We start from the raw sequence: 26,896 nt of genomic DNA, 5'->3' as shown, positions 1-26,896 counted from the left end.
GTCTAGTTAGGGATAGAAAGAGACAGACACTAGGTCAAGAAATGAGCTAACAGAACACTAGAAACATGTATTCCTCCTCCATCAATCACTTATTTGCCTGCATGGAATTCTTCATTGCCTTTGGCTATCAAACAGCTTCTTTTTAAAAACTGTATCATAAATGATAAACAATTCATATTTGCCTGACCAACTGCATTCAAAATGTGGTCCTCAATGGAACTACATTTACATGGAGGGAAGCATGCAGTGGAGTATACCAGGATTCTGTATTAGGCCCAGTACTCTTCAACATCTTCATAAACAATTTAGATGAGGGCAGTGCTTTTTTTCTAAAAAAAAAAAAAAAAAAAGGCGCCGGAACTCACACACACCATACAACCCGCCTTGCTTACCCTACAAGGTTCCATCCCAAAAAGGTGCCGGAACTCCGTTCTGGGCGTTCTATGAGAAAAAAAAGCTCTGGATGAAGGGATAAAAGGGGAAGTCATCAGATTTACAGATGTCACCAAACAGAAGGGAATAGCCAACATTTTAGAAGATAAGCTTAAGATTCCAGAAGGACCTTGACAGATTTGAACTGGGCCCTATCCAAAAAATGCAATTCAATGATGAGAAAAGTAAAATTTTACACTTAGACAAGAAAAACCAAATGTACAGGTATAGGATAGGTGGTGTCTGGCTCAACAGCAAGAACTGTGAGGGGGATCTAGGAGCTGTAGTGCATAATCACTTAAATATGAGCCAGCAGGTTGGAAGCTAAAACATGACAAATGGTTTCAGGAGTAGGGTATGTTTAGTCTATCGAACATAAGGATTAGGATGACATGATAGCAGGCTTACAATATCTGAGGGCTGTCACAGAGAAGAGAGGGTCAACCTGTTCTCCAAAGCAGGTTGGAGAGAAGAACAAGAAGCAATGGATGGAAACTTGTCAAGGAGAGATCCAACCTAGAATTAAGGAGAAATTTCCTATCAGGGAAAAGTATTAATCAGTGAAATGACTTGCTTCCAGAAGTTGTGGGTGCTCTATCACTGGAGGTTTGGATTGCCATTTGTCCAGAATGGACTAAACTTCCGGTCCTCAACTTCCGGTCTGTGGACCAGTACTGGGCCGTGGCACGCCAGCAACCAGTCCGCACAAACAAGCAAAGCCCCATCCGCAGGATGCAGGCAGCACACAAAACCACACACTCTCTGGTCCACGGAAAAACCTCTCTCCACAGAACTAGTCCCTGGTGCCCAAAAGGTTGGGGACCTCTGGACTAAAAGACTTCCAAGTTTCCTTCCTATTCTGTATTTCTGTATTCCTGTATTCTGTATTTGGACTGATTCAGGTTTCCAGAGAGGCTCCACCTGCTGGAGATTATAGATTGTTTGTCTTATTTTGAGCTGGATCATAGCTGGAAGATATATATTGCACGCAGAAGACTAATAACTAGGGATACCACATGATTCCTGAGACCCAGAAACACTGTCAGTAAGAGGAAATGCTATGGGATGCTGATGGGTCTGAAAAATAGCAGTGAACACATACTACTGTATCTGGAAGATGTTATCAGTCTGTGCTTAGTGTGTTTTCTTTCCAACTTCTTCATCAAATTGCAGCAGTCAGCATTTTAATTTCTGTAGATTGCATCAATGAACTTTAGTTCTGCATCTACATCCCTATCCAGTCAGCACTGCATTGTAGAGAAATAATCAATTTTTTCTTGATTATTAATAATTAGTCTCTACTGTTATTTCTGAGTCGATTGATTAAAATAAACGGTGATCTGACAGGTTATTGCATACCTTATAACCTAATACCTTCGTTATTCCAATCTGTTGAATGTTCAAGGTGAGACTCTTGAAGAGAAGTGGACTAGATGCAGTGATGAATAGCATTTTGAAGGACTTGTATTGGTAGAAAAAAGATGGGGAAATCTGAGTAATTTGTAATAGATTAGTAAGAATTTTTATTCATAGTTATATAACAATGTTAGCAATAAAATGCCTCTCCCCACTTTTAATTATTCTAGTTAAACAATGAGATTGTAGACTAATAAAGACTAATAAAGTACAGTTTATGTACATGATTTATAATCTGAACTGAACATATACAAATGCTGAACCTCAGAATTTTCTTTGTCTTTTATAATTTGCTGAAAATGATAGGCTTCAAGATTCTAATGAAAAGGTTGGTCACAAAAGTTCAATAGTAACCAATTATATAAAAATCTTGTAATCTTCGGAACAAATTTGTTATGATGTGAATGTGGGCTCTTATGAGATTTGTTTATATTACAATAGGCTAACATAGTCAACTTTGTGGATGTGTCTGTGCAGTGTATGGATCTGAACTCTTGCAGAATATATTGTTATGACACTAACTGGAAATGAAGAAGCATCCAATAATACGTTCCTATAGACTTGCTGGCATGATGCTACTCTTTCATGACAGTCCTCATTCTGCCCCAAAGTATAGTCCTTGCATCTTTTAACCTTACAAACCAGGGTTCCTTTAGTCTTATGAGAATTTGTTATAGTAATTATGTTCAGATTTTGTTCTCATATTTATACACAGAATAGTCCTGAAATCTGGTGTCCTAGTCTGTGGCATAGGGGTTTATATATTTCTTAGAAATATAAATTAGGCAAAATTGTAACGCAGATAAAACTGGCATTGACAGAACTAAATGGTTTATGCTGAATATAGAAAGCTTAAAGTCAGAGCATTAATCTTATTAATTCAGTATTGTTACATGGACTGATAATGGCTTTCCTGGATATTGGCAGTGTTTTCCCTTAGCTCCGTGTGGAGATTTTGGAAGCCTCTCTGGGAAGCATGCAGTGATGGTCTTTTTCTTGTATTAGTGCTAGATCAAAAGTATGAAAATCTATGTCTAAATAATCTTCATTTAAAGGCTTTTTATATCATTTCAGCCCTAGTAATTGTCAGTATGTCTTCATAACCTTAAATTAGCTTACTTTGACCTTGATAAGCCTTTGCAAGCTTCAACTGCTTAAAATTCAGTGATTCAAATTCCAGGGCTCCAGTGCCTTCACCAGCAACCTTTATTGTCTAATCAAAATAAAAGGGGGAAATTTACCTATAAATTGTTTCACAACAATCTATTTAAATCAAGCACTTTGCAGATATTGGCAATGGTGACAAGTCAGGCTGCAGAACACGAGTGTGTTATAAGGTCCAGTGACATCAGATTATATGGCCTACTTTAAAAATAGGGTAGGTTTCAATTTGGGATGGTATTGTTCCCATTTGGCATAGAGACAACAGGAGTGCCAATCATTCATTGAGGCAAGTGCCCTGCTGATTCTGTTCCTTGAAACAGCCAAGCAGCCCAGACGGTTGAAAGGTTGGCATGGCTGCTTCAAGGCCCTCCTGAAATCTTCCACTGGGGCAGGTGATTTGCATTCTGTCAGTGAAGCAAGGCTATTCAGGGTCAAGAATGGTGGCTAAATGTAGCTTTTTTTTTTTTTTTTACTGTTCCCGGTATGAGCAAATGGCCGGAGAACCACCTTTCATGAGCCGGAGAACCACCTTTCCTTCACGTATGGTGACTTTGAAGAATCTTATTTGCATACCTCCTTCTCTTAATTTGCATAGTGAAACTCATGAATCTTTCTTTGATTTGTTAAAATATAGTAGAAATTTGGAAACTGATATCTCGCAAATAGATGATTGTATTTGTGATATTTAATAAATAGGAGAATGCTTTTTTTAATAAAATGAAAATAGCATCAGCTATAGGCCGAATGGCCAATGAAGCTGTGTGCCTAATAATTCTCATCTCTACTATTTCCTGTCTTGTATGCTTACATTCATGATCATTGTCACCCTCATCCTACACCCAAGCTACAGATATTTGCCACTATTGCAAATAATAATGCACCTAAATTCGTTTAAATCATGTGGATAATGTGTATTGGAATGTTATATGTAACACTTCATATAGAAATGTATTTATGTATATGCATAGGACTATCACAGATAGAATGGACTTTGCAGATCAATTTTATTTTTTTCTTCTATTGTCTTCACCCTATACTTATTTCTATGTGTCCATTATAGATCTCAGCTTTTTTTTTCTGACCCATACACTTCTGACTTCCTACACCTTCTTTTGTTACGTTTTCAACCTCTTTTGCTACATGCCAAGTTTGCATTTCAGGCCGATAGTGCTTTGATCTCATCTGCAGCCCACTGATTCAGCACTTTGGTTTTCTATCTATAACTCTGTACTGTAGACAAAAAGTTGAAAATTCAGTTCCAATCTGCAAATTATATCAAGACAAAAACAATAAGGAATATTACTTACTGCACAAGGATTGCACAATTGTGGTTTTTCCCAAGGAACCCAGTTTTATTTTTACTTGAGTGACCTATGTGGTGGTTATATTTATATGTGATTAATTTCTTACTAATTTCTTACTTCCCCAGCATTCAAATCACATTTTTTTTCACCCCATATCTGATTCAGCCAACGCTTTCTTCTATGTGTTCAGATCTGGAGTTCAAAAGTCCAGAGATCCACTGATTGAAGCAAAGGGTTAGATTTCCCTTTGCTGTTGTTAAGTTTTGCTGCCCAGATCTGATAAACCTACTATGATGTAGTATATTCTACTACACATCCCATTTTAAGAATCATTTAATTTATTTTTCCTTCCTTATTATTTTTGTCTTGATATAATTTGCAGATTGGCTATTCTGTATTTGAGCTGAAAACCAGCAGAAAATGGTGCTCCAATGACTTAGAACAGTGGTCCCAACTCCCGGACGTTTATGGGGCTAGTAGTAGTGGTGATGGTGTTGGAATGGGAGAGTTGGGATCCACATTGTTTCCTGAAATGTCTCCTGTTAGTGTTGTCCACATACTGGAATGTTATAAACACTAGTTGGCCTTTTCTAGGGCCTTAAAGTGGTAGAAAGTTGAAAACAGAGCTCTCTTTCCTGTCCTTGAAGGCAGGGATCTAAAAAGAATCGTATAAGTGTTGCAACACCTCCCAGAGATCATTTGGTTACAGCCTAAGTTGATTAAATATAAGAGCTTTAATCCATCAATCATTGAGGGAACTTTGTATCTGGATAGGTACGTTATTTTGAAGAAAAAAGCAGGATTCCTTTATTTTCAGCTGATACATATAGACATTCTAACTGTCATCCTTTTGCAAGAATTCCTTTATATGTGAGAGAAGGTAGAATAAATCTTCTGGACTCATTTTATATATGTGTTTGTAAAAAAATAAATAAAATTGGTGCACAATTCAGCAAAAGCACCTTTTAATTAAATAAGAAGGCTTGAAATAAATTAATATAATTATGAAATCTTGCTGCTGTATTTAAATGTAGGATAGATGAATTACTTAATTTTGGTCCATTTCATTTTTGCATATAACTTCTTTCTTTCACAATGCTGCATGGGTTTCCAGTATTTAAAAAATGAACAACATTTGCATTACTTTTCCAGAAAATATACATTGCATAAGCGTTTAATGCTACAATATGCACTTTAAATAGTTTAGCCTAACACAAAGAAACATGTCTTCCTTTGTGTGTATGCATGCAGATATATAGCCAAGCCATCCCTCCCTCATGTACTGTGAGAACCAGACAATAATATTGTTTGCTCTTATATTGTACATAGTAGTTAAGGCACCAGGTTAGAAAGTGGGAGATAGTGAGTTCTAGTCCTGCCTTAGTCATGAAAGCCAGCTGGGTGACCTTGGGACAGTCATTTTTCTCTCAGCCCAACTTGCCTCACAGGTTTATGGTTGTGGGGAAAATAGGAGGAGGTAGTGTGTTGGATGCTGCCTTGAGTTATTTGTAAAAATAATAAAAATGGGATATAAACAAACAAATATTAATTCAAGCAATCAAATCAGGCTGCTTAACTTTAAAAATTCTCAAAGGTTATGAATGAGCAATATACTGTATCAATGGAAAGTTTTTTCCTCTCCAAAATTTTCTGATTCCATGTCCCCCTGGCTTTTGCTACTTCTCAAAGCGCAGTTGGTTTTGTTCATCACTCTCAATCTAGCTTGTCAGAGGAGCTGCTTATTGGATCCAGTTTATAGTCCCTGGAAGCTGCTTTGACTAAAATGTTTAGCAGTGAATTGATTATCTGCCTTGCTCCTCCCTTTCTTTCCAGCTTATACTGCTTCATCATTTCATAAAGGAAAGTACATACGTTCCCAACTTCTCATTTTTACTTAGTTTATTAGATATATTTATAATATGTTTTATATCACCCTTCTTAACATCTGAGTATTGTAGTTTACAATATACTTGTAACAGGGTTATCATAAGGTATATATGTCTAAATTAATAAAGTAAGAGTGAAAATATCCGTAAATATAGATAAATAAAACCCCCAACTAATTGATTAAAATAACATTTAAAATAACAGACTACTAAATATTTAAAAATATGAAGTTTACTAAGGAAAATGTAAGTAAATAGTGCAGAACTTTGTGTGATTTCTCTGTACTTTCTACTCTGGAGCTTTGTATTCAATTTCTGCCAAATTTTTCCTAAGACTAGAGTTATATGGGTGCTTGTAAGCAAAGAAAAGGAGAGAAAGATGAAGTGATGTTATATATATCAAGATCTGTTTGTTTGAAGCCATCAACTGATATTGAAGAAATGATACTTAATTCTTTCCACCCTTTCCCCTTGGTGTAAATGTATACATGTTTTCATTTTGCAATATTTTAAAATACTTATTAGAATGATTTAATTTAAGAGATCTAGTCTCCCAAATATTATCAACATAATTGTTATACATGTTAGTCAACATAGAAAGCAAATATGGGTCATTATTACCCAAATACATTAGGAAACATTTCTTGGGCCTACAAGTCTCCAGACCTAACTCAATAATGTTAGATTCTTGCATAGTTATTTAATTAATCCGAAATTTCTGTCTTCCATATTAAAAGTCATTAGAGGATTTTTAATTACTTATAAATATTTGGGAGCATCCTTATCAGAAAATTTCCCAATAAAGGGAAATAAAGGAATTCAAATACAGCAAACATAGACTTTGTATGCAGGGATAGGAAGCCTAGACCCTATGCACCAATTTAAGAGGATCATCTTTTGTCTTCCTCTAAGATTCACTTAGATCTATCTGTACATGCTTATCTTCTTTAGTTGGCTTGTCAGTTATAATATGTGTAACTGATATCAAGAGGTATCCTCAGTTTACAACTATTTGTTCAATGGTGCTGAAAAAATTGACTTATTATCTGTGCCTGAAGTTATGGCTATTGTAGTGCTATGACAGCCACATCATCAAAATTTGGGCACTTTTTGACCTTTGACTTCAACTCTCCCCCCTGTCTATCTCCCCCATCTATGCAATTTTGGCCACCTTGCACCTTACCTTGTGAGACAAAAGCACCTCCAGAACCACACAGCTCTGGGGCTGCTTGTGATGCCCAGAGAATCCACCCCAGCAAGTCCCATCAAGCATTTGTTCACCCAACTGCCTTCACCACACTCTGCACCGACCTTTCACCTTTTCTGCCCAGCCACTGTGGCTGAAACAGCAGTGCCCAGCTTCTCCAGCGAACATTTCCTCCACATGGTTCCCTGAGCCTTTGGAACATTGCACAGTCTTTATAAAAGTTTCTCACTGGAGAAGCTGGATCTGAAAAGGGGACAGAAAAAGATGAAAGATCAGAGTGGGAAATTGGGAGAAAAGGCAGCTGAACAAGTGATTACTTGCTAGTTTGCTTGCTGAGCCAGACTGGTGAACCATGTGGGAGTGGGGAGAGCAGGCAGCCAAACAAACAAATGCTTGCTGGGGCTTCATGGATGCTGCAGCTTGCCACTATGCTCCTGGGGTGAGCTGGGGAGCCATGTGTAGGAAACTTCATTGGAGAAGCTTCATTGGAGCGCTCAGGGTGAATGTCGGTCTGAAAAGAAGACAGCAAAGGCGGCAAGACAATTGGGCACTAAAGGTGAAAGGTTAGTGTGGGGGACTGGGAGAGAAGGCAGCTGGGTGAATGAATGCTTGCTGGTGCCTCCTAGGGCAGACTGTGATGGCTGAGGTTCCCAGGGCATGAGAGGCAGCCCCAGAGCTGCACAGTTCTGGGTCTATTTGCTACCTCCCAAGCAGGAGGCAGGGTGGCCAAAGGGAAGGCATGTGGGGGAAATAGATGACTGGTTAGAGTTGGAAGCAGTCTCTTACCTTATTGAAACTTGGAACAGGGAGGGACCAAGTTCAGAAAGGCTTCGATTGGGATGCATACTTTCTCAATAACTTGACAATCTCAATGGAAAGTGCTGGGATTGCTCTTGTAAGTCGATATGGTCATGTGACATCTTGCTTTACAATAGCAATCCTGGTCCTAATTGTGGTTGTAAGTCAAGGACGGCCTGTAATCTTTTGTATTAAGAAGAAAAGGAATGAAAATCTGACAGAGTAAGTGCATTTCAGATATCCTTAATTAAATATACCATCTGGTTGTTGTTGTTAATTGCGAAGTCGTGTCCGACCCGTCGCGACCCCATGGACAATGTTCCTCCAGGTCTTCCTGTCCTCTACCATCTTCTGGAGTCCATTCAAATTCACACCTACTGCTTCAGTGACTCCATCCAGCCATCTCATTCTCTGGTAGGACCCTGGAAATGTGCCTCTTTGTCATGGTACCTACCCTATAGAAGAGTATTCCTCCAGAGATCCATATGGCTGCCACTTTAATGCAGTTCTGAAAGGTATTCTCCAAGTCATGAGGTAGGATAGTGGTGAGTCTCTGTACGATTTGGTTTTGTTTGGTATGGTTTTTCTTTCTCTGGATGCACATCTCTTATTTTCTTACTCTACCTGTGAGTGTCAAAGGCCCAGAGTTTCTGGGAGTTGGGGGTTTTCCCCCTTAAAATCTATAAACAATCAAGTAAAAGGCACAAACTCTATCACTTGTAATATCCGGCAATTTTTAAAAAGAATCTTTATATTCCTGGTTCTACAGAATGCACAGTAGACATTGTATATGATGCACCTTGAAAATTCTGTTCTCAAAACAACTCCTCTAATTGCAGTACTCTCAGGACTGTCCTTGAGAAAGAACCAATATTCTTCCCTGTGATTTCAAGGTTGTACTTATTTAGCCAGCTTCTTCTGTCCTAAACTTAAGGAACATTTTTTCCATGTTTCAGGAAGTGAGACCCTTGTTTGAGGGGAGGAGGGGGAGAAGTGTGGCAAAAAGAATAGGGCATTTGTGTTAGGACAGTGCTACAGATTGGAAAAATTAACACATTTCAACCTTTTCAGATATTAGAGCACTTCCACAGCACTTCTGTATACTAGTAGGACTCTTTCAATCCCAGTACTCCTCCAAAGGAATTTGCAATGGATCCTCTCTTCCCTCTTAATGCAAAATAAAATAAAATAAAATTCTAACACTCTTCCGCATCCATGATTTCAGTACGTATTTTGTGTATTTGGTGGTTTGCAAATAATTTGAGTGGTTATAATACATAGGGTGGAGCTGCCTGGCTGCCAAGACATCATTTCTCCTTTTTTGTCAAGAGCCACAAATGTGTCATAATATCATCCAATCAGTTCTGCAAGCAGGCACTTTTCCTAATGCCTACCTGCCTATCATCATCTATCAGATTTCTACGTTGCTTTTCATTTGGGGACCTGAAGTGGTGTATATTGTATTCCCTCCTCTTATTTCTCCCCATAACCAAAGCCTTGAGGTATAGATGAGATTGAGACAAATTGAAAGATGCAGAGCCACCAATGAGCTTCCAGCTTGACAGCGACTAATGCCTGAGTTTCCCTGCTCTTAGTTCAATGCTTTAACCCTTACATCACACTGGAACTCTGAACTGCACGGTTGTAGAATGCTGCGGTGGCTGCAGCGAGGGTGGCTATTTCTAAAGAAACCTTTTAGATTGCAGAAGCTGGAACTCAATATGGGTGAGATCATTTCTCTTAAAAGGTCAGCTGCGTCTCAGGAGCCAGGAGAGGGAATAAACTCGAGTTGCAGTTTGGGTTACAAAGCAGCCGAATCAGAAATAAATTGGCTCAGCTACCAAACTCAGCCAACATCGTGGGATCACAGAGATCCAGAACTGGTGCAGAGTCATTTTGTGCTGTTAACAAGGGCAAAAGAACAGAACTAAAAGCACATTCCTGCTTCCCAAAGCAGTTTCTCTCCCCTGCTGATTGTCAAGAAGTGTCCCAGGCTTTTAACTTTGCTTCCTTTTGCTTCCAACTTTCTCTTGGTCTGTCTGTTTTTCAGTGTTTTCTGTTACCTCATTGATTTTTATGATGTGACCTTTAATTGTTTTAAGCCATGTTTACTGTTATAATAATAGATCTTTTTAAAGTCACGAAATCAATAAAACCTAGAAAGGAGAGACAGAGGACATTTGTAGATCATAGGTGATCCTGCTGGATTGTAATTCACTTACAACGGTTTAGGAAATGCAAAGTTGATTCTTTTAATTGGATAATTATTTATGGTTGTTAAATACTAAACTTTGATGGTCTATAGGATATATCCTCTTTTTTTGGTGCAATATGGCTTTGCTGCCTCATTTTGTTTTCTTCTGTATGGTTGATGTTATTGATCTGTAAACCTTTCTTGAGAAGCTTGTCATTGGGAACCTCTTTCCTATCTTTTCCAGTCATCCTGTCTTGTATTCCCTAGCAGATGTACTAAACTAATGTCTCTTTTTAAGCATGGTCCTTCAGAGTCACTCAGATCACAGGGCAGGTAGAAAACAGAGCATTCACTCACCACTTCACCTTGCAGCCACCCTCAAGCACTGGCAGCTGACACAGCCAGTTCTGTGGTTCTGGCATCGACAGTGATGGGAGTGGCAAAGAAAAGTAAACATTTAAAAGTTGGGTGAAGTTCTATTGCCAAAATGGCAAGATAAAAAAGAAACAGCAGCAACAACTGCAACACCCCCACCCTTTCTGTCTCCATGTTTACACTGCTGGCCCATCACTGCAAATTGATTTCCAGTCCTTGTATCATTGAATACTTGGATGTTGTAACTAACTGGACTCAGTTCAGGTGCAGAACAACCCATCAAAGATCTAATGAACTCTCCAATTAAGTAAAAGCCAGGAATAACTCTGATTCAGATATGTGTGACCTTTCTCCTGATCACAATAGGCTCAAGCAGGCTCTGTTTTTTGTTCAATTCTGTCTTCTTTTCTTGCAGGACAGTCTCTTCCTGCTCTGTTCTATGTATTTAATGGAAGGGGGTTGAGTCCAGTTAGGTGCTTGGAGCAGTCACTGCTGCTGAGTTTCCTCACAGTGCCTATGCCAGGTCGAGTGTCATTGCCAGCAGCACTCTTGGCGGGATGAAGGTTGCATTAGTGAACAGTAATTGAAATGCAAAATAACATTTTGATCGAGCGAGCAGGCTGTTTATTTATCAGATCAATAGCCCAGATGCCCCATCTGGAGAAGTCAGTGTGATAATCAGTGATAGTATTCCAAGGGCAAGTGGAACATGCACAGTAGGGAAGACCAGTGAGGAGGATGGGATGCACAATGTGGTCACTGTCTTCAAAACATGCTCCCCCATCTCTTTTTCTTCTCAAAGGTTGCTGTCTTCCTAGCACCTCACCATGGACAGCAGCTTTTCCCACATACAGTTACAGGAAATCCAACACTATTTAAATAGCCAATTTTAGATTCCATGAGGGGAAAGTGTCTTTTCTGATATGCACAAGAGGGGCAAAACTCAGGTCAAGACTCCCATTCATCTAGGATATCTACACTGTGAGGATTTTCTTTGTTATGTATAAAATTGAGCTGGTGCAATAATTTTATACATTATTTATTGCACACAATTATAAAGTGTCTTCTTCCTTGGACTCAAGGCAAACACATTAAATAAGAATACCTTCTTAAAATCTCAAGCAAACAAAAATAAATAACTAGGCTGGCCCAATCCATTAGGCCCCTAAAGCTCTGAGAACAGCCAGGTTCTCAGAAGCTAGAATGGTGTGTGTGCGTCTCTATGCTTTGGGAAGCAAGATGATACCTTGTCACAATCAATGTATGTGTATACTACAGTTTTCAGATAACAAATCTGGGTAGTCTAAATGCTCTAGTTCTGTGGCATGTACCTTCTTTTCCTTCTTTAAAGGAAATATTTAAACATTCCTTGTTTACAATGTTTAAACAACTTGCTGACCTGGACTCCAGGCATATTTAAAACTAATAAAAGTCTGTCTTACTAAAAAAGTGAAGTGGTTATCCATGCACACCCTATGGAGGCAGTGTTAAGCAGTATATGGAACACCAGACTGAAATAGGAAGCAGCTGCTTTAATGGTTAAAAAAAAGAGGTGCTCTGTATGTAGTTTCTTTGCACGGCCTAATTAGTAAGGCTTTGAAGGGAAGAAGGTGGTTCAGAGGATGGACGGGTATGAACTATTTAAAGTAAATATGTCTTTTGTTGGGATGGTGTAACAGCTGCTGAGTGAATTGTTGCTGATAGCTGAATACATGACAGAGACTTTTTTCATCTCTAACTTTACTTATTTCTTTCTCTTTATAGAATCATGCACATCATACTTTGTTGCTCCTTATGTGCTTTTGATAGCCAGATCCATCTCTTCATATTTTTCTTATTGTGTTTAAGAACTCTAACTCACTTTTAGAAATCAAATTTAAAAGGTTATATTGTCATCTGAAAGTCAGTACATCAGCCGCAAATTTCTGTTTATTAAGTCCCTTAAGATTTTTTTAGTTGGCATTTAATAGGTAACCTCTTTTGTTGCTAAGCAAGCAGTTCTGATGTTGAGCCTATGGGGAGGCATTATATTCATTATGTAATTAATATGCAGGACAGATGCTTTGCTGTCATTGAAATTACTCCTCAGAAGAACTGCTGTTACTCTCCCCCCCACACACAACAGGAGATGCATTCATGTTTCTCTGATGTCATGTCTATATTTGTTCTTCAATAGCTATAAGTAAGGAAGAGGACCTAACAAGATATAATGGAATTTATCCTTATTGCTTCCATTGACAACCACTGATACTGATTGGATGACAAACTATCAAATGTTAATCAGGAGGGGTAACACTCAAAGGCTCCGTAAGGCTAACAACATCCCGCTAGTGATTTAATCACAAAATAAATAATCTTTGAAGGTCCCTTAACTTTCAAACTTGCTTGTTGCTATGGGGAGAAAAATATGTTGAAAAACTTTCAGCTTGCCTGCAGCGAACCACATACTGCTCTGAAGCAAAGATTTGATTTCCTCTCATCTTGATGATCATGATCATCTTTTCAATCACCTTCCCCTTGATCCTCTTATCCATGTGATATAAGATTTTTAGAATGGTATATGTTTGTGGGTTTTTTTAAAATGATATTCATTTACATCTAATAAACTTTTTATTTGTCCTATTTACTACTGAATACATTTTCTCTCTGACTAGAAAGTGATCTGGTGTTTTGACGGATAAACTCAGAAATGAACATTCACCTCAGCTTTCATTTTAAAAAACCAGATATTTTTCAGCAGACTATAATTTAATTTTTACAAAGTAAATGTATTCACCTTTTGCGAAAGTTGAAACAAATGGCAATTTGAATTTGTATTGTTACATTACAGGTCACATCTAGAATGTTGTGTCCAAACAAGGGAAAACCAACACTGTTAAGATGGCAACAAGAACAAAATGTTTTGAGCCATAATAATACTCATTTAATTTGGAAAAAATATGTGCTCAAAATGCATGATTATTTTAGCAATATAGCAACCTCATACCACAAGAGATAAAGTTAAGGAAGTACTATAGTAAATAGAATTAATATCTAAGTACTTAATATTGAAGAAGGATAAGGGGGGACATGATAGAAGTGTTCCAATATCTCAGGGGATACCACAAAGAAGAGGGAGTCAAGCTATTCTCCAAAGCACCTGAAGGCAGGACAAGAAGCAACGTATGGAAACTAACCAAAGAGAGAAGCAACCTAGAACTAAGGAGAAACTTCCAGACAGTTAGAACAATTAACCAGTGCAATAACCTGCCTCCAGAAGCGGTGAATGCTCCAACACTGGAAGTTTTAAAAAAGAGACTGGACAGCTATTTGTCCGAAAAGTTATAGGGTTTCCTGCCTGAACAGAGGTTTAGACTAGATGACCTCCAAGGTCCCTTCCAACTTTTATTATTATTATTGTTGCTGTTGTTATATTTAAAGTAAGAAGAAATGTTAAATTGCTTCTTTAAAATAGTTTGGAATATTCATTTAAATTGGGCTGGAATTAAAAAAAATCACACTTGATTCGTAAGTTGAATTTATAAAAGATATAATGTGCTTTTAAGTTCACAATTTTGACTATTTGAGCAAAGGATGGTCTGTTAGTTTTTTTCTCCCTTTTTCTTTGTACCATTATGGGCTGCCTCAACTAGAGTATAAATGTTGGAATGTAATTGCACATGCTATCTGTATTGCATGCAAAAAGTGACCACTTTATTTTGCCTTGGGACCTCTTGGCCTTTATGGTTTTGTTGCATTAAATTAAAGTTTGGCTTTCTTTGCCTGACTTAACCTCAACTGCCTGAACTTTCCTGATGTGCACTTCTTCTCAGTTTATAGTGTGCTATTTTAAAGAGAAATTTTACACGGTAGCTTGATACTAGAAAGTAGTAGGTAGAAGATTGTGCTGCTTTTTAGGCATGCTTGCTTTATTTTGTCTTGATTAAATATGTGGGTGCTGAAATAAATATCGGAATGTATCAACACAGTCCTCCATATCATCATCCGATTATATCTATATAAAATAATGAATATAATCCATTAGAAAACTTTCTTTTGCAACAGTGGTATTACGTTGAATGATGTTTGTATTGATTTTTTATTTATTTTTTCTTATTTATTATTAAATTTGTACAGCGCCCACCTTGCTTCCCAGAACAACGCTTCTTTGAACAATTCTTCAGACATTTATATAAGCTGCTTGTTTATTTATTTTTATTTCTTTGTTGAAGAGATAAACCACTATTCGAGATGACCATGAGTGACTTACAATATAATAAACAAAAATATAAAAACCACTATAAATATAGAAACATTAAAATTGCAAAAGGTTGAAAGTAACTAGAAGACCACAGGTTTAGAGCTGAGCACCAGTGCTACCTTCTCTGTCACTGCACCAACCTCCTCCAGCCTACAATACTAATATCTCTATTTCACCATCCCTTCATTACATTCACGGTGATCAAAGGATAGTAAAGATAAATAAATAAATAAATAATTTCTCCACACCAGAAGTGCCTTTATAACTAAAATTCAAAATATGATTTCTTTGTATGTGTATCAGGCTTCTTTTAAAACATAGCAGTATGCCTCAGTTCTCCAAACGCTTCTCCCCATATTCAGGAACTTGCTTATAGCAGAATCTCACAGGCACAATTTTGTCTTTATTTGCAGACAAAGAGGTGTGAAAGGTGTTTGTGTGTGTGTGTGTGTGGTGTGTCTGATTGGTCTGCTGCCATACCCAGAAATCAAAAGCTGTCTTTATATGGCTACTGCAGGGTTTCAGTTCTTTTGTCTCATCTTTTGGAATCATGAGAGAACTGGCTGTCTTGTCATGGTCATGACGTGGGAAGCAACCAGTGATGGGATTCAAATATGTCAGTGGTTCTCAACCTGTGGGTCGGGACCCCATTTGGGGTCGAACAACCATTTCACGGGGGTCGCCAAACAATGCAGTCCGCCATTTTCCCCCCTTTTCCTTAGCTGTGCTACTCCCTTTTATTCTATTGGCTTTTGAAAGCCAATAGAATAGACTCTCTTGAATAGAGTCTAATTCTATTGGCTTTCAAAAGCCAATAGGAACTGTCCAGGCTGACTCTGCCCTGCTGAGCCTGCCAAAAGTCCCATTCTGCAAATGGTGCTGCACCAGTTGAGTAGTCCTCGACTTACGACCAGTTGAGTAGTCCTTGACTTATGACCGGTTGGGGGTCGCGGCATTAAAAAGGTTGAGAACCACTGAAATATGTGAACAACTGGTTCTCTCCATGGATGCCGCTTCCGGAAGTCCATTCTGGGCCTGGGCAACAAAAAATTAGCTACCGGTTTTGCTGAAGTGGTGCGAACTGGCTGAATCCCACTATTGGAAGCAACCCATTCATTCAGTTGATATAGAGTAACTTAACCCATTTGTTAACATAAAGCTTCTGTCTGGCCTGAGAATTGCTGATTTCTGCCTTGCCAGTTGCTTCACTTCTTACAGTGGCTGTATTCAATATAAACTGCAAATTCTTTTTCATAGTTATGTTTTACAATGAGGAAAAGTAAAGCAATATTATTATTTGCAATGAGCTTTTAAAATTTGCTCCAGAATAGTTTATAGCATATAGTTAAATGTTTTGAATAAGTAAATTGCAGGGTTGCCCTCATAAGTAACAACCACAGTTCAGAGATTAAAGAACTAATCAAAACAGGGAAACATTCATTGGACATATTACAAGAACGATATATCTATAAAGATGTTTTCAGATGAGGCTTTTTTTTTAGTAATTTGCTTTATTCATATACATTTGTACAAAATGATGTCATTTTCCATTTTTGTCCCTTCCGTCATTTCTCATACTTTGGCAATTTTTTCTATTCAGAAAAAGTCCAGTGAAGGATGGAATAGTTGCATGATTTCTTTGATTGGTAATGCTGCAAGCACCTGTCTTGAACCACTCTAGTAAAAATCAAATTATATCAGGGAAATTTCAGTACTAGAATCTCAGATTCTTACAGTTGGAAGGGGTTTTTTTAGGATATCTAATATAAAGTATCCCTAACAGATGGCCAATGAAAAATATCCCACCATCTCTTCAGATAATTTTTCAAATTATGTTGTTAGAACTACTGTATATCTTAACATCCAACTAGAATATCTTCTTGTATTTTAAATACATTGTTTGGTGATATGCATTCTGGAACAATAGAGGACAAAACTTGATTTTCTTCTGTGTGACATTTCTTCAGTTTTTCAGAAGTCCTGTTTCTCTTCAGTGTATTCAAACTTAACCACGTCCTGCATCTCCATTAAAAAGTATGGTCCCAGAATAAGTATAGTACTCAGGATAATGGACTATTACTTCCTATTATTTGGAAATCAAGATTTTCAGTTTTACATACCTAGTTTTCTGCAATATTCCTTCTACTTCTGTTCAACTGTTAAGTCTTCTCTGTTAATTAGTTTATCAGTTCCTACACTGATAAGGATTCAGAAGTCAGTTTTATAAGGAACCACCTGCAAGTTCTCTTGTTATTAGTGACGGGACCCACTGTTTCATAGAAAGGCAATAAAAAAGAAGATGAATTCCAATCCACTTTGGTATGAACATATTATGGTTGGGGAATAGTTATATATCTTTATTCTTTTCCTATAACCTCTGCAGTAAATGAAGTCTGGGACCGACTCATCCTCTTCTGAGCTGATGTCCAGAGAGGTGTCTGGAGAAGCATCTTAGGAGGCCATTACAAACTCTCTCTTGAATTCTGTAACCCTTACTAGTGCCAAAATAGTGCTAATTGTTAATTGAGTAGATTCCTGTTCACAGGCATGTAAGAAATCAGCTTAATTTGAACTTCATATATGGCCCTGTTTTTTTGCGTCTGACAGCACTCCATGAACAGAATCAACCTACCAATTTATCTTAAAGTAAATCTGGCCTACTTACTTTTCAAAGTTTTAGCAATCAATCACTTCAGAAAACAATGAAATATTAGGAAATTAGTAAAACAGTCTTAATATGCTTTCTAAAAGTACATCCTATTTAATTAAATGTATTTACTCCTAGCTGTGTATAAAATTTGGCCTTAATGTCATTAATATAATTTATCTATAAAATTAGTTTAGACATAATATAAAATAGACATTTTACAACTGATTTAATTACTTGATAATGAGCTAAATATCCTCATGTTATTTATTATGTGATTCGGTAAGTAGTACATAGATGGGTAAATTTAGGTCCTGGAATTATTAGCTTTGTACAGTATATATTTTTAGCATTTCCTTTTGTATTTATGGCAACGTGACGGTAGATAATAGCCATCTCCTGCATGCTGGATACAGTTTATCTGCTGATTGGTTGTTGTTCCAAATCCTGAATCCAAGTCTTAGTCTCGCATAAGGAATCAAGTCACCTTATCTCCTAGATTATGGAATGCTGTTTGTAGAGGGAATAACCAGATAAATATTCTATTATATTTTAAAAAGAAACATTCCCAGAATCTTATATATGAAGTAAACCTCTATTGTCAATTTTTTTGAGTATACACAGAAGTTTTAAAAATCAAGCTTAACATTATTAATTGTATTGTTCCCTGTGGAAACAAACCTCGATTAGTCTCTAAAGCATATTTTTTCACATAAATTCACAGATTGTATATATTTATGCATTTTAAGTGAATTAGAGGGGAACTAGAAAATTTATGTAGAGGAGATGCCTATAGTCAGAATATATGAAGACAGGTAAATGTTACTGTTTTAAGATTACTGAAGAGAGATTCCTGTTTATGGAGATTCCCAATCTCAGATTTTTATTAATTTACAAGCAAACCCATTTGGTAGAATTGGGATTGAAATATACAGAAGGAACCCTTGTGGGATAATATATACGGCCCTATCTTTTAAGCACATAAAATCCTTATATTTTTTCCTGAATATATGAATAGATGCATGTAAAATGTTTAAAATTCAAAATGTATGATGTGAATATTTATATCTTCATTTGCTTATGAATACAAGTTCATTTACAACAGTTCAAAATTACAACAGCAATGAAAAAAGAGACTTATGACCATTTTTCACACTTATGACCGTTGCAGCATCTCTATGATCATGTGACCAAAATTCAGACGCTTGGAAACTGGTTCATATTTATGACCGTTGCTGTGTCCCAGGGTCATGTTTTGCAACCTTCTGACAAGCAAAGTCAACAGGGAAGCCAGATTTACTTAACCGCCTTGTTACTAACTTAACAACTGCAATGATTAACTTAACAAGTATGGCCAGATAGATTGTAAAATGGGACATAATTCACTTAACAACTGTTTCACTTAGCAACAGAAATTTTGGGCTCTATTGTGGTCATAAATCGAGGGCTACTTATATAGATAAGTATATTATTCTTTTTAAAGAAATTCTCTTAAGGAATTATTGCATTGAAGGTGGCAATTTAAAGTACAGTTTAGGTCAGGGGTGTCAAACTCAATTTCATTGAGGGCCGCATCAGCATTGCGGTTGCCCTTGGGGGGCCAGGTGGGTGTGGCCAGGGTGGGTGCGGCCTACTGGGTGGGCATGGATGGAGTGGGTGTGTCCTACTGGGTCACACCCAGTAGTGAGTGGGTGTGACCTACTGGGTGGGCATGGCCAGCTCTACATTGTTTGCGTCAAGGGTGCCTGTGGAGACCTGGGCAGGAGTGGGACAGATCTGAGGGTCTCTGGCAGAAGGGGGTGGGACTGGGATAAGCACCAAGGCATGGTCCATTCCTTCATTACTCACAAAGACTGACACCTTCCCAGCATGCACCCAGGGAGCAGGGCTGACGCGGCAGGGGCTGGTTCCTCGCTGTTTCTAGATGGCCTTGTGGAGCTAAGACTGAATGCGTTTCAGCATAGATGGCCACCACTAGGGCCAAGGAAGCGGGGGCCATTCCCTCACTGTTTCCAGGATGGCTTCGTGGGCCACATGAAACCACTTCACGGGCCGCATCCGGCCCCCCAGGCCTTGTGTTTGACATGTCTGGTTTAGGTAGATAAAGGAGCTTTTTCATTCTTAATGATATTAATTAAGCACATATAAGCTATCCTATCCATATGTATTCAATAGTAAATCTAACACAATTCAATAGTACTTTGGCAGGATTGCAGCCTAATTTAGGATATACTAAGATTTAATCTCCTTATTTTTTTAAATAGAGGGAAGCTAACAATATGGAATAAAAGAGTAATGACAAAGCAATGTAGTTTAGTCACATTTTTCATTATAGAATATAATCAGTAGGACATTTCTAAGCAAATGCTTTGATTATAGACTTCAACAGCTATTGATAATTTTATTTGCAGTAAAGCAAATTTGATACAAAGCAATTAAACAATTGGCCTTTTTGTCAATAATGCATAATCAATTAATTGAGTTTTAAGCAAAGAGAGGTAACCTCTAAAAGTGGAACAAAAAAAACCACTTTTCTTATTTGTATGGGGACATTTATTTGATACAGTTTTTCTTAACCTGTCCCCCATCAATTTATATAAAATTAAATTCTGAGAGAAGTTACAGTTCCCAAAATTCACCTCAAGATTTGATCAGCCTGTCCTGTACAGTATTGTAGATTTCAATGAATGCAGTTAGAACTGTCCATGATGCTGTCCATGGTGCTGCACTCTATCTTCCATCTAGCTCAGGGGTAGGCAACCTTGGCTCTTTTATGAATCGTGGACTTCTACTCCCAGAATTCCTGAGCCAGGCTGGCTCAGGAATTCTGGGAGTTGAAATCCACGAGTCATAAAAGAGCCAAGGTTGCCTACCCCTGATCTAGCTTCTCCCTATTTTACTAGATTTGGCTACTGTGGCAAAAGTGCTATGTTAACATGTGAGCAGGATACATTTTTCTATTTGAAAGGAGAATAATATTTGAAGATTTTACAATGTGTAATTGTCAGTTCATTTCTGAATAAGATTTAAATTAACAGTGACAGTCTCCATGTGGGGGAAACAATTAGGATAACTTGTCACTGGAAATAAATCGGTTGCAAGGGCTTTTGTGATTTTAAATAACTTATGGAACAAAATGCTCAATAAGGACCACTTATCTGCTCAGTTTCTGATTGTCATGGCTATTTATTTCTGGCATTCATAGAACAGGTGCCTGGTCCAGATGGAAGTCAATCTGAATAGACCTGATTTTGCAATCCTATTATGCAAATCTGTCACCTACACTCCTTCCAATTATTTTCAGTCCCAGTTCAGGTTACCTTTTAAAACTATATTAAACTGCAAGATTCTGGATCTCTGATGGAATGCTTTCCAATTGTATCTCCCCTAATACCAAGTTCATCTACTACAGTGTAGGCTCCTCTTACCCAAGTATTTTGTCATTCTGAGATCCAGGTGATGACAAGAGAATTTCCTGCTGCTTTCTGGTTCTGGTAGCTCCTGGTTTTGAAATGTATATCGATGTATATTTCTGTTCCATCTTGTTCACTTTTGAAAAAAGAATCAAGGTATTTTAGCTTTTAGACATATTTTACATTAATTGTATCATTGATCTACTATTTAGATCTAAATTTATCTAATAATTTATCTCTCTGTGTTATGTCTATATTAATGCTGCTAATTTTTTGTGTTTACTATAAGTTGTATTATCTTTATCAGTTTTTAATCACTTATTTATATTTTGATAGATAGATAGATAGACAGACAGACAGACAGACTGATTTTTATAATTGTAAGCCATCCAGAGTTACCCTGTGTTAAGATGGGTGGCCAATAAATAAATAAATAAAACAAATAAACTAAATCATGTAAATTACCTAGCACCTCTATAAATATTTTATAAAATGTCCAGTGGATTAAATACCTCCTGTTTATCTTTTTGGTAATTGTGTTTATATTGCCATATTTTCCTGCATGAAATTATGATGGGAAAATACCAACAAGAAGTAGCTACATGTTCCCAAATGAATACTGCTCCTTCGGAGCATGCCTTTATACCGAAACAGTGTAGTTTGCATGTTGGTTTCTCATATGCTTAGTGCACATCATCTTTGTGCCATGTTACTTTGTATATTATTTTTACATCATATTTTTTTGATGTTGGGATGACATGGGATTTTATTCTATCTTTGAATGTAGAAACTGCTGAAATATTTATATGGATGTCATATAAATCCAATAAATTCTCCAGTGGGATTTTTAATCTGATCACACACTGAATATTTCCTTCTGAGAATGAATATTTCCTTCTGAGAAACTGTTTTCTGATTTTACATCTCACAGCATTGTTTTTAGGTTTTAGTATTTTTGTTTTAATTAGTTTATTTTTTGTTTTCTTTCTTTATATTACAGCAGTTGCTATTATCAGCTTGTATACTATGACATTTATTAGCATTTTATGTAGTCGTATTTTACACTTTCTGGATCTAAAAAGTGCTAAAATGCCTGGTAAAGTTTAGCTCTTATATGATAGAAGCATTATTTCCAGTTCTTTTCACCCACATAACTTGCTGTTTGGATGGGCAATTGTTTTTGTGCCTAAAGAATATAGTTAATATTCTTTGACAGACCAAGAATAGCAAAATGTGTGTGGAAGGCACAACTCATATGTACGGAGAAATGTTTAAAGCAGGATATTCCTATCTGAGGATTTACGCTAAGATTTTATTATCTTAGAATGATGGGAAACTACCGAAACCAAAATATCTCTTGAGAACCATGTTAGAAGGGCATATAGGAATGTCAACGGGGATCTCAAGAACTTTGTGGAATGCTGTAGCCACAGGATTCTCACCTCTATTAAAGGCCTGCTCTACAGAAAGTGCTGAAGTGCAGGTAGTCCTTGATTTACAACATTCGTTTAGCAACTGTTCAAAGTTACAACAGCACTGAAAAAGTGACTTACAATCAGCCCTCACACTTACAACCATTGCAGCATTCCCATCAATCACATGATCAAAATTCACTGTACATGGTGGTTGCCAAGTACATGGTGCTTGGCAACCACCATGTATTTATGACAATTGCAGTACGATTGTCATATGATTGCCATTTGTGGCCTTCACAGTCAGCTCCCAACAAGGAAAGTCACTGGGGAAGCTGGATTTGCTTAACAACTGCACTGATTGGCTTAACAACCATGGCAAAAAATGGTTGTAAAATCAGGCATTGCTAATTTAGCAACTACCTGGCTTAGCAATGGAAATTGTGATCCCAGTTGTGGTCATATGTAAAGGATGACTTGTATATAATTTCCAAAAATACTATACTCCCTACTATTGGCTAGTTTCTGGTACTATAACATACATATGAATATGTGAAAACACTGGATTTTTTTTTTAAAGAATTCAGCTGTTTTAACCCAACTATGGATATAAAATTTCTTTATTTATAAATCTGTTATCCTGTGTTTTCCTTGCTTTTAACAATGCATCTCTGAAGAATACCTAAATGCATAAGCTTTAATGGCACAAATATGTAATGTAAGTTGAATATTATGTTGTTTGATCCACAGTACAAAGGAGTGTATTTGATTCATTCCTCAGAATCAAAAGTGTATTTTAAAAGCAGGAGTGGTCAACCTCTAGCCCATAGATGGCAGACAACTGAGAAGCTTGTGAGCAGTTTGTTAAACTTTCGTTAAAATTCCACAAATGCTTTAAAAGGGGGTTCTAGTCTCAGAAGAGGGAGGCTTTTCTAATAAATAATATTTCTAGGTATGCTATTGGATGTAAGATATCCAGTCAGTACCATTTTATAAAACCTGTTGATTTTTAGGGCAATCTTAATTTTGGACCTCAACTTTGAGGCAGTTTGTGTGCATATTCTGTTTGCAGTCAGCTTTGGCTCTGGAAATTGTGATGATGAACATGGCAGATAATCAAAATACAGATGGCGAAAAAGTTCTAAATTTTATTTAAGATTTTTTTTCAACATCCAATATGTAATATGCTGTCTTATTTTTAATATGCAAACCTGGAAATCAAAATATATCAGTCCAACCAATCCGAATCCCCTTGAAGTTACATTCCTGCTTTAATTCATTAGCACTGTCAGCTGCAGCATCAAAAAAGCTGCAGCAACTATATTTAGACCTAGAAACTATCAATGTGCATGGCTCAGTTGAGTATACCGCTAATTAATTTGGGATGCAAATTCATTTTTGCTTTCCCTTTGGACTCTAAAACCATAAAACTCATCCCGTGAATCAACCTGAGACAGGAAATCCTAATTTATTGATTCCACAATATCACATGCCCAGCTATCCAAGACTAAGATTATCCCAGAGATTCAAAATCACTTCATCATCTTCTATGCAGCTCATCCCCAGAGGGAGCTAAAATGAGAAGATCTAAAATCGCCAGCTTCCCAGTGTTTCATTAGTGAACTCTCCAAGCAAATCCAATTTGCCAATTAATATCATATCCCCTCCCTCTAAACCGCTGTATGCATCTCATCATAAGCACAGAGAGATGCAAATGCCGTCTTCCTGTGAAAGTCTTCTTTCGATTAATCCTGCCTATTGCTTTTTAGTCACTTTCTCAAGGGAATTTACAAATGTCCATTATTATCCTCAATCTATTTAGGACAAGTCTTTTTAAAAAGAAATCAGATATGGGAGTATAACTTAATAATTACTAGCATTATTTATATTTTTTCCATATAATTTTTTTTCTGCTAGTTCTCTGCCTCTTCTACACTGAGCAGCATAGATAATATTGTGAGCTAGGTGAGCCAAGATGTCCCATTCAACTTGCTACTTTCTGTAGTATTAGAGCAGATCTGCCTTTTGCATGGAAAAAGTTTAATGTGAAGCTCCAGGAACCCCTTCTTTGAAACAGAAAGCTTTCCTTATAAATTATTCAGGGAGTTATATTTTATTTTTAAAAGGGGGGTTGTGGGTTTTGGGGTGTGTGTGTGAGGAGGGTTTGATATCTTCAAGTCTGTTTTGGCTCTTGTCAACTGACCAGACAGGTCCCTACAGTTTTATTGGCAAGTTTTTCAGACACCTTTTCAGAAGGTGTTTGCCGCTGTGTCCTTTTTAGGATTGAGAGAGTGACTGGTTCAACGTTATGCAGCTGGCTTCATGCCTGAAGTGGGAATAAACTCAAAGTCTCTCAGTTTCTAGTATGTGCCTTAATATATCAAATTAGTTCTCTTAAAAGGTTTACTGAAACTTTTTGTTACTAATGTTGCAATACACCATTACTCAAGTTAGGTAACCCTCTCTATTCCTTTCCTTTGACTCAAGCTGAATAAATACAAAAACAAGAGACAGTAAAACTTAAAAAAAATGAAGTAGGCTACAAAACATATGCCAAAATGAAGTAGGATAAGATAAAATAAATACAGGATTCAAAGAATTTTAAAAGATAAAATTGTATTTTGGTAAGAGCATTTTATTTCTTAACTGCTGGAAACAGTGTAATGATATATGGAAACGACTTTGGGAGATTGGGTCCAGAATTCCTGCACAGGGAATGGTCAGATAAGAAGTAGCATATTCCCTAGCTGGACAATGGGTGAGCAAGAGGCTCAGAAAGGACCCTCCCTAATTTCTTGGGAGTAAAGGAGATGGGAGGAAAATTGTACTCTCGGACTTGCAAGATTCTGTTAATATAACCCTACAATAAAATAGAATTAACTCATTTGGTTGTGTTTTCAGTTAATGCTGACAGCCAGTATAAAATGTGTCATTTACATTTATTCATTTTAAAAAATTCCAGGCTGCATTTGCATACTAAACCTTTTAAGATGGTAAATCCATCCTTTTGCCGCCTTGATGTAAACTAAACCTACAGATAACATTTCCTGCTTTTAAGAGGAAATACTCAGTGATGGAAATATACAGGTGGGCTTGGGGAAGAAGGAAACTCCAGATGGAGACAGAATGTTAAAGAGATGCATTTAGAATCCAAAGTTTCACGCACATAACTGCATCTGCATTGGAGTCACATGATTTCCCAACCAACTAGTGATTCTCTGGGTTGAGTTCTCCTGGGTGTCTCAGGAGCACCTTGTGTTTGTCGCACTAGGGAAGGAGACGTTTGTGCCCAAGAAGCTTTTAGGGCCGCCTAGAAGTTCCGCCAGTAGCCTTGAGTTTGAAAGTAGCAGGAAGTATTGCAACAGCTAATAGATTGCAAAGTGGCTAATATGCTGTGCTAGAGAAATCTGAGGGGATAGAAATGATATCAGTATGCAACCTGATAAGAGTCTTAGTAAGCAAGTGGTGGGACAACTATATAAGTAATAGTTCATACATCATATTTAGGAAGCAGACTCTCTTTTCCCCTGAGTAATCCATCTGTATTTCAGTTTTGGTATTCTTGCCTAGGTACATCCCTGTTCCTGAGACAGTTTAGAGGGGATCCAGAGAACAGCCATGAAAACATTTAAGGGAAAGAAAGAAGAGAAAGGAAGGATGAAAAGTATCATGCTTAGATTTTGTAAACCTATTCCATCAGACCAGAAATAGCTAAGGAGATGCCTTCATCGGTTACTAGGAGAGCTGGATCAAAATCTCTGTAATTTAACATCTTTGCTTAAATAAACAGTCCCAAGCAAAATGCTGTTTCGTTGTGGATGTAACCTTGGATAAAAAGACCTGTCATCCTTGTCTTACTGAATGATATTGGATTTTATGTGACTTCCTTATACTTACATTCATTTTACGTGGGTCCAGCAAAAGAGCAAATATGGGATGGTGTTTCACTTTGAAAAAAAACTGGCAGTTTTATTAGAATGATGGGTATATGGAATATGAACCTTGCAGGATGGACATGAAAGTATAAGAGCTTTACAAGGATTATTTATCATGCATCAGGATGCACTGTAAGAAGACAAAGGGTCTCCATTGTTATTGGTCTCTTGCATCCATTTTTACAGTAATACTTCTTCTGAACATGGAGGTTTTATTTAGCTATTTATATGTTTATATTTAGTCTAATAATTCTTGATAAATTGTAAATGCTGTGGTCCCTCATCCAGGGACCACAGCATTTCAGGAAAACGAATTCAATAGGTTCATTTTGTATGGGTTCCTCCATTTTCTTTATTCCCTTATTTAATGGGGTTTTTATTCCAGTCTTCAGTGAAAAGGGCTCTTAGAAGAGTTTACTGGACAATTATTTTTTAGAAGTGAAAAATAGAAAGAAGTATCTCTGTATAAAGTT

The 26,896-nt window shown here is 37.2% G+C and overlaps 1 protein-coding gene across 4 annotated transcripts in view; it reads left to right on the top strand.

Annotated features, from left to right (window-relative positions):
* ESRRB (estrogen related receptor beta) overlaps window positions 1–26,896 on the top strand; it is a 102,846-nt gene that overhangs the window by 23,313 nt on the left and 52,637 nt on the right. Inside the window, exon 1 of one of the 4 annotated variants that reach the window (XM_039351656.1) lies at window positions 20,936–21,232. The exons of the other annotated variants lie outside the window; for them this stretch is intronic. Coding sequence (XP_039207590.1) covers window positions 21,186–21,232 — 47 coding nt within the window. The 5' untranslated portion in view covers window positions 20,936–21,185. Of the gene's footprint in view, window positions 1–20,935; window positions 21,233–26,896 lie in introns of those variants that run through there. 4 annotated transcript variants of the gene reach the window in all.

The sequence above is a fragment of the Crotalus tigris genome, unplaced genomic scaffold (genome assembly GCF_016545835.1).
Source record: "Crotalus tigris isolate CLP2741 ecotype Arizona unplaced genomic scaffold, ASM1654583v1 scf7180000018371.15429387391:27106975, whole genome shotgun sequence".
In the NCBI taxonomy this organism is placed as follows: Eukaryota; Metazoa; Chordata; class Lepidosauria; order Squamata; family Viperidae; genus Crotalus; species Crotalus tigris.
This window is presented reverse-complemented; position numbering and strand designations above follow the sequence as displayed.